General features: G+C 36.2%; 1 protein-coding gene across 2 annotated transcripts in view; it reads right to left on the reverse strand.

The window, feature by feature from the left end:
* Window positions 1-18,668, reverse strand: part of THOC1 (THO complex 1) — a 28,485-nt gene that overhangs the window by 605 nt on the left and 9,212 nt on the right. For both annotated transcript variants that reach the window (XM_014535944.1, XM_014535945.1), the window contains 12 exons: window positions 16,411-16,484; window positions 12,425-12,533; window positions 11,026-11,157; window positions 10,308-10,408; window positions 8,944-9,010; window positions 8,695-8,745; window positions 8,541-8,611; window positions 7,713-7,808; window positions 7,103-7,168; window positions 4,105-4,188; window positions 967-1,114; window positions 144-219 (listed from right to left, as the gene is read on the reverse strand). In XM_014535944.1, the coding sequence (XP_014391430.1) occupies window positions 144-219; window positions 967-1,114; window positions 4,105-4,188; window positions 7,103-7,168; window positions 7,713-7,808; window positions 8,541-8,611; window positions 8,695-8,745; window positions 8,944-9,010; window positions 10,308-10,408; window positions 11,026-11,157; window positions 12,425-12,533; window positions 16,411-16,484 (1,075 nt within the window). The remainder of the gene's footprint in view (window positions 1-143; window positions 220-966; window positions 1,115-4,104; window positions 4,189-7,102; window positions 7,169-7,712; window positions 7,809-8,540; window positions 8,612-8,694; window positions 8,746-8,943; window positions 9,011-10,307; window positions 10,409-11,025; window positions 11,158-12,424; window positions 12,534-16,410; window positions 16,485-18,668) is intronic.

Raw genomic sequence — 18,668 nt, forward strand, 5'->3', positions numbered from 1 at the left:
ATTGTCAAGCAGTGCTTTAAATTCCTTACTATAAGAAGCAGCTGAGATACATGGTAGAAGTTGAGAAGTAGATCAAATTAAATAACGTACCTCTCAACAAAGAACCACAATCTGTAAAATAGCCAAGAAAATTCAATTCTTACTTTCATTTTCCTTCAGTAAAGCATCATTATCTTCCTCATCTTCATCCTCACCTGTTTTTATTTCTTCAGAAGGAGGCTAAAATGAGTAAGGAGAATGTTTAAAAGAATGCCAACTTCTAAAGTAACTTGGGATTCATTTGTTTAGATAAGCTGATTGTGACATTCCAAGTATAGGACCCAGAACTTTACCCCTGAGGGTGTTAAATGTGAATGTTAAATATGACAAGTAGAACAGTTAACCTGGAGAAGGAGTGGATGGGGAAGATCTGAAAGTTGGAAAGACTCCCCTTACTCCCCCAACCTGGGAAGAAGGGAGTCAGTAAAAGATGTTAAAATGATTTTCACATACCTAGCATATAGTAACAATAGTCTAAGGAAGACCAGGGTTGAGCACCTATGTCCTTAACATTTTTTGAGTGATTTTATTAGCTTTTATCCACACACAGTTATTAGTATCATATTGTAGTAATACAATGAGAAAATTGTATTGAAAAGGAAAGCCAGAGTAGTAAGGCCAAGTTGCCTACTACTACCCTGTCTTTGAATATAATGCACCAACAAACAGGAAAAACGATAACAGTTTCTCCAGAAGTATTACAGACTTAGATTAAGTTATACACGTGCTATAAAAATTATTAAAAGTTTATCAGTTTATGTACTTCCTATGAAATGTATCCTCAAATGCATTTCTCTTCATTCTAAAACATGGAAGTTGGTGGATTTTTCCCCACAACTCTAAATTCAGTTCTGTTCAAACGATAGCAGTTTTAAAGAAAATAACATCAACTAAAGGAAATGAAAAAAATAGATTTATAATACTTACTGGTAATTCCTTTGCTAGCTTTATTACCATGTTTTCAAGATATTCTGGCAAACTTTTGAACTGCTGGTTGGTTGGCTGGAAGAAGTGAGGGCTTCTCCGTGCTAACAGTCTCAGGGCTCTCCAACCATAATTTGAATTGTTCACAGCCCTATAAAAAGATGTTGGTCGTATAACTTTATAGTCATTTATTTCTATATTCCCTTCTAGTTAATGTAACTCACCAGGTGAAACTCTGTAACTCTAAGATAAGTAGCTGAAGGCACCATTCTTTTCACTCTGATCGTATTCCCAAAGAACCTCAGTGTGCAGGTCACTTATATTAGAAACCAACAGAGTCTGAAGAGGGAGGTCATGCCAGCAAGCACATTTAAAAAGTTTGTATGCATTTTACTTAATTTAAAAAAGCCAATATGTGCAGTACTGGCTAGATGTTGTATATGCAGGACAGAAATAATTAGTTATTTAGGGGGGAAAATGAATTCATAATAGGTTCAACATGTTTTAGTGAGTTGATATCCGCCAGCATAATGCCACCTATAGGTGTGAGTTCCAGAACATAAGTTCAACACTAAGTTCCAATCATTAATTTAATCAATGCTTGGTTTCCTATTTATACAATGCCTAAACTTTAATTTGCTCAGAACCAACCTGATGGGATAAAAATGGCTCCAAAATGAAAAGGGAAATATCCAATAGTCAAGAGAATAAGCAATGATGCCAAGAGTAGAACCAACCCATGAACTGTTCCGTAAGGAAGCAAAGTGGTAATAGGTGGTATCCAGTAAGGTGAGAAATGGAAACCTCAGGGAAATTCTAAAGACAGTGTTCCTGAAACAGGCAAGCTGCAGAAGAATCCAGAGCACAATTTTTTCCCCCCCTTTTATGAGTTTTTTGCAAGTCAGTTGGAAATACCCTCCCTCCCCAAGTTGTTGAGTAGCAACCTCGTTTACTTGGAGCCTCATTACCTTTGAGGCATGCTGGCACCTGCAAAACTACTCCTAAACAGTGGGGACCCTTACCAAGTTAACATCATGCTATGAGGCTTTGCCAAAATAGTTAACCTTTTCTCTGACACATTTCTGTTTAGATAATTTGAATCTTTTAAGCATTCTGTCAATTATACATACAAAATTATTCTCCAGAGATCCATATCATCCAGATTCTTAATCTTAGAGGGCTATCACCCTACCTAGTCTTACCTAACAATAATAAATCAATATTCATTCAACAAATACTTGTTGAGCTGGGCACTCAGGAGTCATGGAGATCAGGGCCCCTGAGGTCACAGTGATTTTCCTGGCTTTGCCATTTACTAGCTGAAACAATTTCTACCTAAAGAGTTATATAAGGTAAGTGCTTAGGAAGTAACTGACATAGTAAATGAATCTGTTGCGAAGCATCATTATTGGTAAATACAAGGGTTAAGACAATTTCAGGTAGTGGTAAGGATGAGAAAAAAATGACAAATTCAGATGGTGATATGTACTATGAAATAAATGTTAACAGGGCTGCATTAAGAGGGAAAGGAGAAGACTTGGTCAGGGAAAACTGCTCAGTATTTAAGATGAGAGTTTAAGTGAGAGAGCAAGCCATGGGATTGCCATGAGGGAAGTTTCAAGCAAATGAACATCAAGTACAAAGGTCCTGAGGTGGAAGTATCTTTTGAGTTGAATGGAAACAGGGCTGGTATGGTTTGAGCAGAGAGAAAATAAAGAAGATGTGACCGGAGAGGTAGAAAGGTGCAAATCAGATAAAGGAGGCTTGTTAGTAAGACTTCATCTTAATATTATTTATTTATTTTTAAATATATCTATATTGATTTCAGAGAGGAAGGGAGAGGGAAAGAGAGAGAGAGAAACATCAATGAGAGAGAATCATTGATTGGCTGCCTCCTGCACGTCCCCTACTGGGGATCAAGCCCGAAACCTAGGCATGTGCCTTGACCAGAATTGAACCTGGGACCCTTCAGTCCGCAGGCTGACGCTCTATCCACTGAGCCAAACCAGCTAGGGCTTCATCTTAATTTTAATAGGTAGCAACAGATTTGACTTGTGAATTTAAAGATCACTGGCTAATGCATGGAAAATTGTCCAGAATTGGTCATAGCATTCTTTTTGCAGTGCTAACTACGTCATGCACGGTTCAAAGTAAATCATCTTAATCCTCAGAATAACCCTGTGAAATGGGTACTATTCCTATTAATAGACAAGGAAACAAACAGAAGGGTTTAATTAGTCCTCGTAGCCTAGCAAGTTAAGTGGTAGAGTCCCAGGATTGGAACCTAAGCAGTCTGACAAGAGGGCTCTAGCCCTTAAGTCAGTGCAATAAGGCCTATTCAAAATCATGGAGCTGTGGATTTAGTTGAAGAACCTGAGACTGAGTCCTGAAGCTACTCCAACATTTTAAGTTAGGCAGAGGACTGGGGAGCCAGCAATGGAGACTGAAAAGCAATTAGACAAAAGGATAACAGTGGGAGCTATAGTTAGATGGCTGTTGAGAGAAGAAAATGTTATCTAACAAGACAAATCAACTAGGGAATTCTGCTGAGGGGTTAAAAAAAAGAAAAAAAAGTGACCTTGATAAGAGCTATATGACAGCCAGAAACAGCCCGCCAGGAATGGGCTGAGGACAATGGGAGGTGGGGAAATGAAGGCAGCAATTATCAAGAATTGTTGGGAGATAGAAGCATACCTCTCACCTTGCAGATACTGTGGGTTTGGTTCCAGACCACTGCAATAGTGAGTACTGCAATAAAGCGAGTTGTAATTTTTTTTGCTCGTAAAGGATTTTGCCTTCAATTTGTAAAAAACCCGACATTTGTGAAGTGTAATAAAGTGAAGTGCCATAAAATGAGGTATGCCTGACTGATTTGAAGGGAAACAGGGAAAATAGGTGATATTTGGAGAGAGATGTAGGTTCAAGAGGGATTTTTCTGATTTTTTTTGAAATAATCTTGATGTTAAGTTAATGGGAATGGTCATTGAAATCAGATGTGTCATAATGTGAACTTGGTACATAAACTCACCTAAGAGGAAAAGTACCACTCTATCAACTGTCTCCCTTATTAGCATTCTAGTATACATAAAATTCCTAAGGAAAAGAATTGGAGAAAATTAGCTCATGAGAAACATTACTTACTTATATTCATTTTCAACCATGCTTTCCGGGTCTGCCTGTTCAATGGCTTCTTCAAAGAATTCCTCCAAAGTTGGCATATATTCTCTGAATGTTAAAAAATAACTAGTGAGGATTCTAATGTTATTCACACTTGACTTACAGTTAGATTACTTAGGAAATCAAAATTTTAAGGAGATAAATGACTCAAAACAAGTTAAACTTCTCGGGACAAAAAAGAGGGCAGTGTGGCCTTTACCCACCATGTACTATGTAGTGAAACACTGTATTACGAAATGTGACACACACTGTATCATACAATGTACGCTGATGTTACTAGTCACAGAGGGCAGCCAGGGGTTTACTAGCATTTGAATTTCTCCAGCAAGCAGGAAATTTTCACATTATGTCCACACATGGATGTTTTCCCTTTAAACCAGAATTAAACCGAAAATAACCAGACATACTAAGATTTCAAGAACTTTGAGCTTTTTAGATTGCTGCCATGGTAACATGGCTTTTTAAAAAAATTTTTTTATTGATTTCAGAGAGGGAGAGGGAGACAGAAACATCAATGATGAAAGAGAATCATTGATCGGCTGCCTCCTGCATGCCCCCTACTGGGGATTGAGCCCACAACCCGGGCATGTGCCCTTGACCCGAATTGAGCCCCTGACCCTTCAGTCCGCAGGCCGACGCTCTTATCTACTGAGCCAAACCAGCTAGGGCACATGGCTGGTTTTTAACTGCATCTTCTTGAATTTGTCTTCAGAAATAAAAACTTGAGACAGAGTCAAATAAGATCTAAGGATCTGATCAGAAGACATCTTTTTACTAAAATGAGAAAAATGAGCTCTCTGAAGAAAAACCAAGCATAAAATCTAATGACTTACTGGAATGTAACATGCCCTGTAACTGGTGAACATTAAAGGCCTATAAGATTGCTTGTGAGTTTACCATCCCTCTTCTACACATCACACTAGATAAAGCAGGGTTCACACTAAAATTCCAACCAGAACATCATTCATCAATGTTTGAAACCATTTGCTAGTTTTGTAATGAACACTGCAGGTTTTTGCCTTATCTGCTTTAAGACTTTCAAATGCTACAAATACAGTTGAGAGTGCCCATGCACCCCTCCTCCATCTCATCTTCTCCCCACAGAGGTAGCCATTCTTTAGAATTTGGTGTTTATCATTCATGTGCTTCTTTTTTTAAAAAGAAAAAAATTAAGTATACGTTGTTTTGAATCTTTTCAAATTTTCAATTAATGGAATTCAGCTTGTACCTGCCTACAAACCTGATTTATATTTTATTTGCTTGAATTTTCTATATTTACTTTTTCCTCAACTTGTTTCTTTTACATACTTAGCAAGCATGCTTTACTTGAAGTCTAGTTATTATCTCTATCTTCACCTGTAACATTCATTCTGATCACTCCTTATATTAAGGTCACTTTTCATCAAGTATGTTAGTTCCACCTTTTTAAAATACCCCCAATTAGTAATATTACTGCTTTATACAATGAATCTGATGAGACTTAATCATATTTACTAATGTCTTTGCATAGCAATCCTTGCAACTTCACATTGTTTTGGGGTTCAACTTCTTTCTGACAGGTTTTTAAAGACTGCTGATGACAGATTCTCAGTTTTAATCTGAAAGTAACTTTCTCTCTTGACTAACCGACCCACTGTTTAACTTATTATACAGAATTAAGAGTCCATGCTTTCAACACCTTGAAGTTATTCCACTGTCTGTGGTTCCTTTTGGTCTTGAAGTCTGCCATCAGCCTGATTTTTTGCTCCTTTGAAGGCGGTCTGGTTTTTCTCTCTGGTGACTTTATTACAATGTGTAGAGATAAGGATTTATTCTGTTTATCCCACTTAAATCTGTACCACATGAACCTGAGAATTTATGCTAATTCTTGGTCCTGAAACAAAAATTCCGTCATTATGTCCTTGATTACTGCTTCTTTCCCATTCTCTTATTATTTCCTCCTTCTATTAGAAGTCTGTTGGACCTTCTCATTCTGTGGTTCTTGACTTTTTCATATTTTCTAATTCTTGATCCCTCTGTACTGCTTTCTGGGTGATTTTTTAAATCATTAATTCTATTTCACCTGTGTCAAGCCTGCTATTTTTACCTGCCTATTTTGTAATTTCAATGACTAGATCATGTCATGTTTCTTTTATATCTTTAATTATCTTAAATATACTTATTGTAAGCCTTAATCTGATGTTTAATTTCTGTGGCTTGTTTTGTCTGCTGACTCTTACTCATGGTGAATGGTCTTCTTGAATGTTTTGTTAAGTCTGGATGGTGAAATTCAGATTTTTATCTGCAGGATCCTTGGCTTAGGTTGAAGATGTGACCTCCAGAAAGCCCAGGGTTCCTTTACACTGCTTGCAGGATGTATTTACACGTAAGAGCGCATGGCACAGACTTGTTATAATTTCTCAGGAATACTTTTTCCTTTTTGCCTACAGCCTAGATCAGGGGTGGGCAAACTTTCTGACTCGAGGGCCACAATGGGTTCTTAAACTGGACCGGAGGGCCCGAACAAAAGCATGAATGGAGTGTTCACAGCCTAGATCGTAATGGACAAGCTTTCTTGTTTCCTAAACCAGTGGGCAAGTCTCCCCATCTCCCACTCTCCCCTTCTTTTACAGAAAATGTAGTGTGTCAAGGGGCTCAGCTCTATTCAGGGGAACTCAGTTACAAATTCATGCAGGCCCAAGGCCTTACCTTCTGTCCTTTTGTGGCTGTTAAAACCCAGTTCCCTGGTTCCCAAAAGTGGGAATCATCTGTACTGCCCCTTAGCTAGAAGCAACTACACAATTAGGTCATACCTTGGTTTGTAGTTCCTTCTATTTTTGCGAATTCTTATTTTCTTGTGATTTCTAAAATTATTGTGCCAAAGTCAACCCCAATTTTTTGAACTCTCCTGATAGCTGACAAAAGGCCATTCTACTCAACATTTGAGAAAAGCAATATTTGATGTGAAACATTTGAAACTTGCCTTGTGTCTGATTTACAAGCTTCCATATTATCAGGGCAGAGATTCCAAAGCCTTGTTAACTCCTCACTGAAAAACAGACACATAAACAAATACATTTTTAATGGACACCATCCTGATATGTCTAAAGTTATAAAAATACTTAAAGTTAAGTAGTGGAGTTTTAATTATCTTCACTAATTTTTGGTATTTAGCAGATTTTCTATATGAGCATATATTGAATGACAATACTTTTTTTCTAAAAATACTCAAGCACAATATAAAGCAATCTGCAGTTAACTAGAAGGTAATGGAAAGGACTGTGGTATTTTGCAACAACTAGAAATGAGCTGGATCGATGCAACTGTATTGTCTGTGATGTGGTAAAAATGTCATAGCCTACAGCCTTGGATTTTTGAAGCAGGAGACATAATGGAAGTACTAGTATGTGTACTTGCATGAACCACATAATGGGCCTATAGATTGATAGGGGGTATTTTGCTTTAGTCATCTATGTATATACCAAACACTTAAAAAACTAGACAAACACAAAAACTGGAGAGTTCTTATAGTAACATCTTCAAAATAAAAAAATAACTAGTAACATTCCACATATGAAGACAGGATAACCTACTTTCCCATCAGAATCTTTTTGTTGGGCCCTTTCCCCAGGAAGTCCTCTGGTGCTGTTCTCTTTCGTACTGCTCTGGTTGGCTTAGTATCTGATGTTCTGTGGTGAACAAAACATACTGGAATTACAAATGGACAACAGAAATGGAAGTGTTTAATGTAAAAGAAAACACTGTTTTCTTAAAAAGATGAAAGCTTCATATTATTCTGGAACACCCATCAGATAAAAGACAAAAATGCCACACCATGGTACAAATAATAAGTGGGTATACAAATTTTTTTCGATAATTAATAATACATCAATTTGTTCTGGAAGCTTAATTACAAGAAATTTGAGATGAAAATTTCACATAAAATAAATTGGAGTGGTTATATTATTATTGAGCTCAACTTATTTTTTTTAAACCCTCATCCAAGTATGTTTTTTTCCATTGGTTTTAGAGAAAGTGGAAGGGAGGGAGAGAGAGAGAAACATGGATGTGAGGGAGTAAACCCTCATCCAAGTATATTTTTTTCCATTGATTTTTAGAGAAAGTGAAAGGGAGGGAGAGAGAGAGAAACATGGATGTGAGGGAGACACACATTGATTGGTTTCTTCCCAGATGCTCCCCAACTGGGGCCAGCTATCAAACCTGCAACCCAGGTACGTGCCCTTGGCCAGGAATCAAACCTGTGATCCCTTGGTCTATGGGCCAACGGTCTACCACTGAGTCATATTGGCCTGGGCTTAACTTACATTTTTATATGAAATACATACACACATATCTCTACATAATAGAATCACATCAAATTATATTTTAACATTTCTCATATTGCTTCAGTATATATTTACCTTTCTTTCACAAAACTTGGGCAGCCTTCATTTTTCCATGAGTTCCAGTTTTCTTCAGTGTTTAATATATGCTGAGAAAAACAAGTTACATTTGCATAATGGGAGCTTCTAAAATTCTATTTGGTGCTAAGAAAACTAAATATAAAACACATACCTCTACCATCTTTGAAAATCTTTCTCCATCGGGTGGGTTTTCAGATAGCAGCTGTGATTAGAAAGAATATACTAAGCTTTCAACAACTTTCTGCATCATAGGAGTGGTTTGTAGGCAGAGAACCAGGAAGTGTTTGTGGTCTTGTACCTGAGCTTAACTTTATCCTTATTTTCCTATTTGGGGCTGAAACAAAGAAAATTCTAAATTTCCATTTTGTTCAATCATGGGTTTGTTGCGTGTTGAACTTACTTGATAAACTGATTTTGTAGTATCTTCAATCCAGAGTGACTGCTCATCAGTTAAAACATAGTTTGAACTATGGAGCAAAGCAATAAAAGCATGCTTGAGTTAACAGATTCAATGTACATTCAATTTTAAGGTTTATATTCTTTTTAAAAAAACACAAGACATGTAACAGAAAAACCATAATATAAAAAGTGTCAAAAATTACCAAGACAAGAACAATCACAAATGAGATAATTATATGAGAAACTTCTTGCACTTCATCCTCAAGATGGTTAGAATTGAAGACATGAAAGTATAGAGGAGACTAAAACATTCAATTAATTTGATTAAATATAAACAGAGCAGTGAATGTTTCCTAAAATAGTAAGTTTAATGTGGGGTTTAAGGTTAATATCTGAGAGATATTAACCTATTCTTCTACATCAGGGGTGGGGAGCGTCTGGCCTTCGGGCCGTGTAAGGCCCACAAAATCATTTGGTATGGCGCTGCCAAGGCATTAGGGTAAGTTAATTACATGTTTGACCAAATATAGCAGCTAATTTTTAAGTTGATAATTTTGTATGGCCTGCGAATGATGTTATAAATATCCAAATTGGCCCTTGGCAGAAAAAGGTTCCCCATTTGTGCTCTAAATGATGCACATTCAGATAGAGCATGCTGCATTCTTTTAAAATGCATTCCAAATATAGTGAATAAAAACCCCAAGCCCTAAAGAAGGCAGAAAGCAGACCCAAATTATTAATAGTTGGCATTAGTTCAGCTCTATGTATTAGTTGCTTTATGGCCAATCGATAAATATTAATAGACTACCATGTGCCGAGATCTGAGCACTTCACATGCATTACTCATTTAATTCTCTGAATGAGAAGGTGTGCATGTTAAACAGACTTTATCGGTTCAATGATTTGCCCAAGGCCATACAGCTTGAATTCAAATCTAGGTCAGGCTTCAAAAAGCCCTCGATCTTTCTCTATGCTATACCAAATCTCCACAACAAACAGAAGGATAAGAAAGAACATTTCTGAGTGCTTGATATGTGTTATCTTAAAATTCCAAGTCAGAAAGAGCTGAACTGCCGCTAGTGAGTAATGAAAGTGGGATCTGAAACCAGCAGGCAGAAAAGCCATGTCTTTACACAACTACCCTGGTAATATAATACTTCTTTGCAAGTATTTACACCTTTTCTCTAAAACAAATATCCTAACATCTAGTCTAAATAAAAGCTCAATTATCTAATGTTGCTGCAAAAGAAATGTTTTAGGGATGTGACTGTTATACATAAAATGAGCCCAATACATAAGAAAAATACATCAAGTCCTTCTCTTTGTGGTTTATAAACTACTATCCATTTATTAATTTATACTTACCTTTTGAATTTCACCTGTCCCTTGAGATATTGGAATAAAATGAGATACTGCAGTAGGATGTGTCGGCGAAAGTTACTGTCACTCAGTTGTAAATCCATCAACTACTCGAAAAACAAGCATATACACAAAACACATTAAATTAAAATTTTGCCTAAAGGTACAGGTTATGTTGTTACAGAAATGAAAGATTTCAATTCAAAAAACATTTGCTGAAGGCATTACCGCACACGAGGCATTACTGCAAAAGCCCCAGGACAGAGTGGCAAAAGCTTCATTTAGATTTCTATCAATTTATGTCATGACATATTTGTGTCGGTGGATAGCACTGTTATATTTATGGTCCTGAAGTCAGAATAAAGGCAGAAATATAAAAAAGCAAAAGGCTGCCTCTTTCCCACATATAAAGATATAGTGGTGAAAGAGCCCTGCTGGAGTGGCTCAGCTGGTTGAGAGTCCTTGCATCAAAAGGTTGCTGGTCTGATTCCCAGTCAGGGCACATGCATTTATTATAAAATAAGTCTACAAAACAGACTTAATGCAGAACAACCTCTTTCATCATAGAAGCCAAATTAGTCTTACTTGTACAAGGAAGAAATAGGATTCTAAAACTAACATTTGTCAGCTTTAACCAAAAGCAAGAAACATTTCTATTGAACTTAAAAAGTATATCAATTAAATAGAAAAAAAATATTTTTATTATGCTTAGTGAGAGTTATACCTTTTCACTTGTTAAAAATTTTGCAAAATATACATGTTCTCCTCCTGTTTTTAATTCTTCCATCTTTTTTCTTGAGGCCTGAGTATCATCTAATTTATAACTCTTGAAAACAGCCAGAACTTCTTCTGAGTACTGCAAAGTAAAAATATCAATTAGTTAAACTTGCCATTGTTGCCCAATAATTTGTTTAGTGCTTTTCTGTACCAGAATATCTAGAATTCATTCCCAGTTACCATACATGCATGTGGTAAGGCAAATTAAGAAAATTATGATAGCAAAACGAGAGTAAAACTATTTTGTAGATTTATGGTACTGTAAAAGTAGGAATAAACTCCTCTTGATGAAATGTGATTTCTTATGCAGTGTGTGTAAGGGGCAAGCAGAGAAAGGAATGCTTTTAGAGTATATAGAAATTTACCAGTGAAATTAGCTATTTAGCCAGCTATGGAAACTCTTAACCATTTCTGTGCTAATGACTGTGACAAAATGAAACAATGTCACACCCTATCCAGTTGAGGGGCAATTCCAGATGATTCCTCACTCATCATTTAACCTGAATTGAAATGTTGGTCAAAAAAAAAATGCGTCTAAAATAAAAACTGTTAAAAATAACACAGAACATATACCATCCCATTTTTAAGAGCTATTGACCTTAGATTTTGATTATTAAAAAAGGGACAACTGATCTGTAAGTAGTCAAGAAAAAAAAATATAGAGAATTCTTATAAAATAGGGCTTAAATTTTTTCTGTAAAGGGTCAGAGAGTAAAATAAGTATTTTAGGTTATATATATATAGGTCTTATGGTCTCAGTTGCAAGTACTCATCTGCTATCATAGCCACAGATAATGAACAAATGAGTGTGGTTGTGTGCCAATAAAACTTTGTTCACAAAAACAGGCAGTAGCCTGGATCTGGTCCAAGGCCATAATTAGCAGACCCCTGTTCTAACAAAAAAGCTGAAATAATTTTGTGCAAAGTACAGACAGAATGTATTCTGCAAAATTTATCAATTCATGTTGATAATACTACGTTATAAAAATTGCTGACTTTTAAATTCTCATCATTTATAATCATGTTTAAGTATCTACAATTTAGCTTCTGTATATTATGAAATAGATACAAAAACATAAGAGGTAGCCCTGGCTCAGAACTCAGTTGGTTACAGCCCACTACCAAAGTAGTGGGTTCAATCCTCAATCAGGAAATATATAAGCAATCAATGAATACATGAATAAATGGGACAACAAATCAATGTCTCTTTCTCAAATCAATAAATAATTTTTAAAAAGGAAGCGGTATAATTATATAGTGAAAAGTATTCTGGACAGAGTCAAGATTTGGCTCTGCCATTAGTTATAAAATATTGGATTTTTGGTAGTCTGGGATTGGCGACTCACCTTGAGAAAAGTTTTCCATGAAATCTTCTCATAGCATTGCACAGGGTTCCTGAAGTAATCCTGAAGGGACCAGAATTTGCGGTACAGGTTGTAATCAATTGGAATGGAGCTAATAAAATAAATGATATATAAATAATATAAGTTCTCTTAAAAATATCTAAATGCTTTTAACTTTTCTTGGGTCACAAACTCTTTTAAGAAGTTGGTGAAAACTATGGTCTGTTTCCCCAGAAAAGTGCACATTCATAAATACTTATATCATAAATAATTTCAAATGAAATTAATAAATAGACCCCCCTTTATCTATAGTGATGGAATCCTTGAATTTTGGTTGGATGCAAGATTATGTTACTAGTACAAATCTAATATCAATACACACATAAATTTTAAATTTATAAACAATCATTATACTATAGCATGTTTTAACTTTAATGTTAAAACAAACATTTCAGACTTTTTAAATCCATGAGATTGTTTTTTTAACAAAATCCTCTACATCATTTAAAACAGCAATGAAGCCTTTTAGTATAATCCATATGTAAAAACTGCTTGAGATATTAAATACTGCATATCCCAAATATCTATAAAAATGTTCATTATTGCTATAAAATTAATTTTGTCTGTAATCACAATTGTGTACTTCATTCTTTCTAAATAAACCTTAATTGAACCAATGGATTATAGTTAGTTTTCCTCTAAGCTTCATGCCCATACAAATATTCTAAGTAAGACTGCAATTTAATATGGGAAACAGAACATAGGTTTGGTGAGCCACACAGTCCCATGATCTTAAGAGTCTTGCCATCTCTATTCTGCCGAATGACAGCAAGTTAACCTTCCATTCTTCATCTTTAGGATGGATATATCAAAAATTACCTTTCCTAATGACTAGGGAGTATCAGAGACATATTATAATGCTTTTGAAAGGATTATAGTAAAATCAAGTGAGTATAATTTTTAACATCTACTAAAAAGTTTTTTTTGGGAGGGGGAACTAATGTTTAAAAGACTGAAAAATGCCTTAGTTTCTTTGTATATAAAATAAGAAAGAGTAAAAAAGTATAAGATAATTTGCTAGTGTAAAATTTAGTTTCAGAAGTCTGAAAAGTTATATTAGTGACCTAAGAAAAAACAAGGGGAAAAGTATTTTAGTAAAACATATGGTAGCACATTTGATAAAGAAGCTCACCACAGGAATTTAATTCATATGGTTAAGACAAACTGCAGTATCATAAAATATCCATTTAAAGAATAATTTTATTAGTTTGAATTGACATCAATTGGAATAACACTTCAAAAACAACACACACATCGAAAATCACAATAGTAACACATTACATCTTTCATTCACACTTCTGACAACTTAGCTGCCTGGAAAAAAGCTGTGAACTTGGAAATAATTGAAAAAGTCCATGATTTGCAAAAAAACAGCAGTCACAAAGTCCATGCATTTTATTTTATAAAAGATACTTGAAGTTATCTCTCTATATAAACCCTAATATGCAAATAGACCGAATGGCAGAACAACCGATCACTATGACGTGCGCTGACCACCAGGGGGCACATGCGGAACATGGCAGGTGTCAGCAGCAGGAGGATGGTGGAGCAGGTGAGTGTGGGCGCCAGACCAAGGCGGGGCACTGGTCGCTGTCATCTGGGCAAACCTCGTCATTGTCATTGGGGCGAGCCTCTGGTGGTTATTGAAAATTCTTTGCTCCTGTGTGCCATGGTCCGCTGGGTGCTCACACCCGCTGCCTGGTCGCCCTTCGCACCCACTGACGGCACTGGCCACGCTCGCACCCACTGCTGGCGCTGGCCCCAATCACTCCGCGCCACCAGTGGGTGCAAGTGGGGCTGGTGCCATCAGCGCGTGGGAGTGGTGGCGGTGGGAGCGTGACTGCCGGCAGACAGGGTACTGGGGGCCACAGTGGGAGGGGCCGGGCGGAGACGCAGAGGATGGGCTGAGACCCACCCCTGTGCTCACAGCAGCCTCGTGGCCCACAGTTCCTTTCAAGGTGCACGAACTCATACACTGGTCCCCTAGTCGTATATAATAAAAGCCTAATATGCTAAGTGTCCGGTCGACTGCTCAACCAATCAAAACGTAATATGCTAATGATATGCTAAGGCCACTCAACTGCTCACTATGATGTGCACTGACCACCAGGGGGCGGATGCTCTGAGCGGTAGGTTAGCTTGCTGCTGGGGTCCGGGCGATTGAGACTGAGCAAGACAGGCCAGACATGCCCTGGAGCCCTCCTGTGGTTCCTCCCTGGCTGGCCGCCAACCTCTGTCCCTCCAAGGCCCCTATTGTGCACTGGTGGGGTCCCTCAGCCTGGCCTGCACCCTCTTGCAATCTGAGATCCCTTGGGGGATGTCGGAGAGCTGGTTTCGGCCCGATCCCGCAGGCCAGGCCAAGAGACCCCAGTGGTGCACAAATTTGTGCACTGGGCCTCTAGTGCTTATATACTCACCCAGATTACAATGGCTTTGGATTATGTGTAAAGTTAGGTAAATAATTTAGCAAGTTTAGCTAATTTTGATAAAATAATGTTAACTGCTAGAGTAACTGCTAATATCTCAAGCATGTGGATCTTGCTTCAAATCAATAATGAAGAATGCTGACAACTTTTAATTGACAAAAATCTAACCTCTGCCAAAAGTTTTGTCAAGAATCAGCAATATTCCAAAGAATCTAATGGGCGTGTTAACTTTTGCTTTTTCTAAGCTCTTTCCTAGTATCAACCCTGAAAACAGGAAAACAATTATCTGAACATCAACTTCTTTCTATAATTAAAGCAACATTAATGGTTTACAAAATAAGATTATAGGTATGGGTTTTCTCTGGGTCAAATTAAAAAGAAAAAAAGCCACAGAACATTTCCCAAAATGTGAAAGTAAAATGGAATAAGAAACAGCTATATAAATTATTTGTATTCATGAAACAATACAATATTTAACATTTGTATAGTTCCATACACTTCATAAAAAAAGCCTACTCTATCCGTAATGCACATGAACAAATAAGTCTCAAAAAAAATCCAAAAGACAAAACACTATATATAATGGCTACAGGACACTGAATAAATACTGTCCTATGTGCTTTACATATATCACTCTATGCAACATCAATACATACAGTTGTAATGAGGATAACAGATCACTTCCAAATAGCATCTCATTTAATCGCAATAACTGAAGCAGATAGATGGCATTACTACATTTTTAAATACTCTGAAACTGAGTTGCTGGTAGGTTAATAGTTTGTTCCAGGTTATATCAGTAGTAAATACAGGAGTTATGCCTGGAGCTATGCTACTTTCAATGTTCCTTGGGGCTATGTGTTTGAATTTGAAATTTGGGATTAAAGGAATATATCTCCCTGTACAGATATAGAAACCCTTTCTAGATCTTCAGGAAATCTTTCAATTGCAACTGATGATGATAACTATTTTAAAGAATGCTAGTGAAAGTGTTCCTGTATAACTTCATGTTTCGCTTCCTCATTGCTTCTAACCAGTACTAAAAATAAATTATTTGGAGGGAAAGCATAGGGTTATAGAGGATAAAATAAGAGACAGTGACAGAAGGGGAGCAGAAGGGAGGAGGAGAGAGAAAGGAACTTCCTTATCTCTCCTATTTCATTAAATAATCAGGCTCAATATCCACAGGTATTGAGTCCACAAAGCTGAATGGAAGGGAGAAGGGTAAGAGGACCTAGGTTGCTTATGCTTGGTCTTTTCAATGTTATGAACATGTATAAAATAGGCTGTGTAAACAATGAACCGTCTGCACACACAATTTAGAAACTATTGGATACAGCCCAGTAGTAATTGGAATTTATAGTTTTAAGTAATTTACATGAAAGTTACAAATAAATCTACAAGCATGATTTCCTTCATCTTTGTCTACATTCTCTCTCTAGAACTCGGTAAGTCATTAAGGTATTAACTTTGTAAATCAAGAAATCTGGACTAAAAACTCACCAAGTTGTTGGAGCTTCATCATCACCCATTTCACCTTCTTCTACGTCCATTCCTTCTTCTCTATCTTCAGCGTGCTAAGTTAAAACAAAACAAAACAGTACAGCCTGTTGTGACGCAGTTGTCAGGCAGAAGGTAAATGCTGGAATGTCATTCACACAATGCTAGAAAATCATTAGTAGAAAAGTCTAGTCATAGTAACTATCTAGACCAGGGGTGGGCAAACTTTTTGACTCAAGGGCCACAATGGGTTCTTAAACTGGACCGGAGGGCCGGAACAAAAGCATGGATGGAGTGTTTGTGTGAACTAATATAAATTCAAAGTAAACATCATTACATAAATGGGTACGGTCTTTTTTTTTTTTAGTTTTATTCATTTCAAACGGGCCGGATCCGGCCTGCGGGCCGTAGTTTGCCCACGGCTGATCTAGACCTATAGTTAATCTTTAAGGCAATGTGAATTTTATGCAACAGGGATCTGAGAACTCAAGACCAGTATGACAATGATATAGGATAGCTATGAAAACAACGTGAAGTTTTAAACCAGTATTTCTCCAAACATAGTCAGTAGATTCTCTCTGGGAATAAAGAATGTATGGCAAAATACCTTTTGGAAATATATACAACAACCTTTTAGAGAATTGAGAAAACCATTAGTATATTAAGGACTCTAAGAACTGTAGTAAATAAATTGAACTTAAGTAGTTTTTAATTTCCAACTTCAATTTGACTATGGAAATCCTCCCTGATTCCTACACAGAACACTTATTAATCTGGGAACATGACAGGATATGCTGTGTGTCCAGCTCTATATTGAAAATTCAAAATAAGTTCACATGGAATAGTCCAAGAAGTACCTAAAAGATATATAAAGGTGAAGGACAAGATTTTGAAAAAACCTTAAGCAAAGCCAACATCACCTCCAAACTGATAATGGTTTTATACTTTAAGTAATAAATTACATAGAGTAGTCATTAATCTACAGTGAGATATTAGTTTTATCTAATTAATAATTTTTAAAACTTTTAACTGGCTTCTAAATGAAGAGGAGGTGCTGAATGACCAGGAATTTCCCAACTCTGGACTGTCTTCTGGATATATCATAATCTTAAAAAATCAGTGGGCAAACAATGGATTATTTAACAAATGGTTCTGAGATAACTGGCTTATTATTTGGAAAAAAATAAAATAACTCAATTTATTTTAAACTCTAGTATGTCTTCTGGGTTAAAAGGAAGCAACAAAACCTTAAATGCACCAGAAGAAAACAAAGGGGTTGAATCTTATGGAGGAGAAGCTTTAAGCATGACACAAGGCCAGAAATAATAAAACAAAGACCAACAAATGTTAATATAACCAAATGAAAAAGTTCTATACAGCAAAGACTCCATAAAGTTACAAGTAAAAGTATAAACTGAGAAAAATTCTATCAACATATGGTAGGCAATGAATTAATATTCTATATAAAATATTCTATATAATGAGTTTTTACACATCAGTAAGAAAAAGACATTTCACAGTAAATTGGGCAAATGGCAAAAATAGGCAATTCTCTTCCTCAAGGCTTCAAACCAGCACAGAAGTAAATTCCAATCAACAAACAGTAAGTTCCTCGATTTTATTAACCAAGGAAATAAGTTAAAATAAAGACGACTTACTTTTTAAGTACACAACAATTAAGCAAAGATTTTTAAAAGTTGGTAATTCCCAGGATTGCTGTGAGGTTGTGCGAAAATGGGCAGGCATTCTCTATGTGCCACTGGTGATAGTATCAATGATTAAACCCTCTTTGAGTAAGTAACTGGGCAACATCCATCAAAATCTGATATATGTATTATTTAGACATAGCAATTTCACTTATTAAACTTTATCTTACAGATACACCTGTATAATATAGCAATATTATTCACTATAATGCTGTTAACAATTTTTCACTTTTAGACATTATCTAAATGCCACTGTCAGGATTGTTATACATCAAAAGATTTATCAAAAGCCATGAACACTGATATACATATAAACATACTGATGCAAAAATGCATCCATTTTTTTTACTACTTGAAAAGAAGAAAGTGAATTTCAGAACAGTATGTAGTGTGTGACTTCATTTTTGGAATAAAACTACATTTATACAAAAAGTCTTACGAGGTTAGCCAGAGAATGTTAAGAGTGGTTATCTTTTGGGCCTAGGATTATGGGGTAGCTATACTATTTTAAATATTTCTATTTTGTTTGCATTTTTAACAGAGAATACATATTAT

Source organism: Myotis brandtii, unplaced genomic scaffold (assembly GCF_000412655.1).
Source record: "Myotis brandtii unplaced genomic scaffold, ASM41265v1 scaffold154, whole genome shotgun sequence".
Lineage (NCBI taxonomy): Eukaryota > Metazoa > Chordata > Mammalia > Chiroptera > Vespertilionidae > Myotis > Myotis brandtii.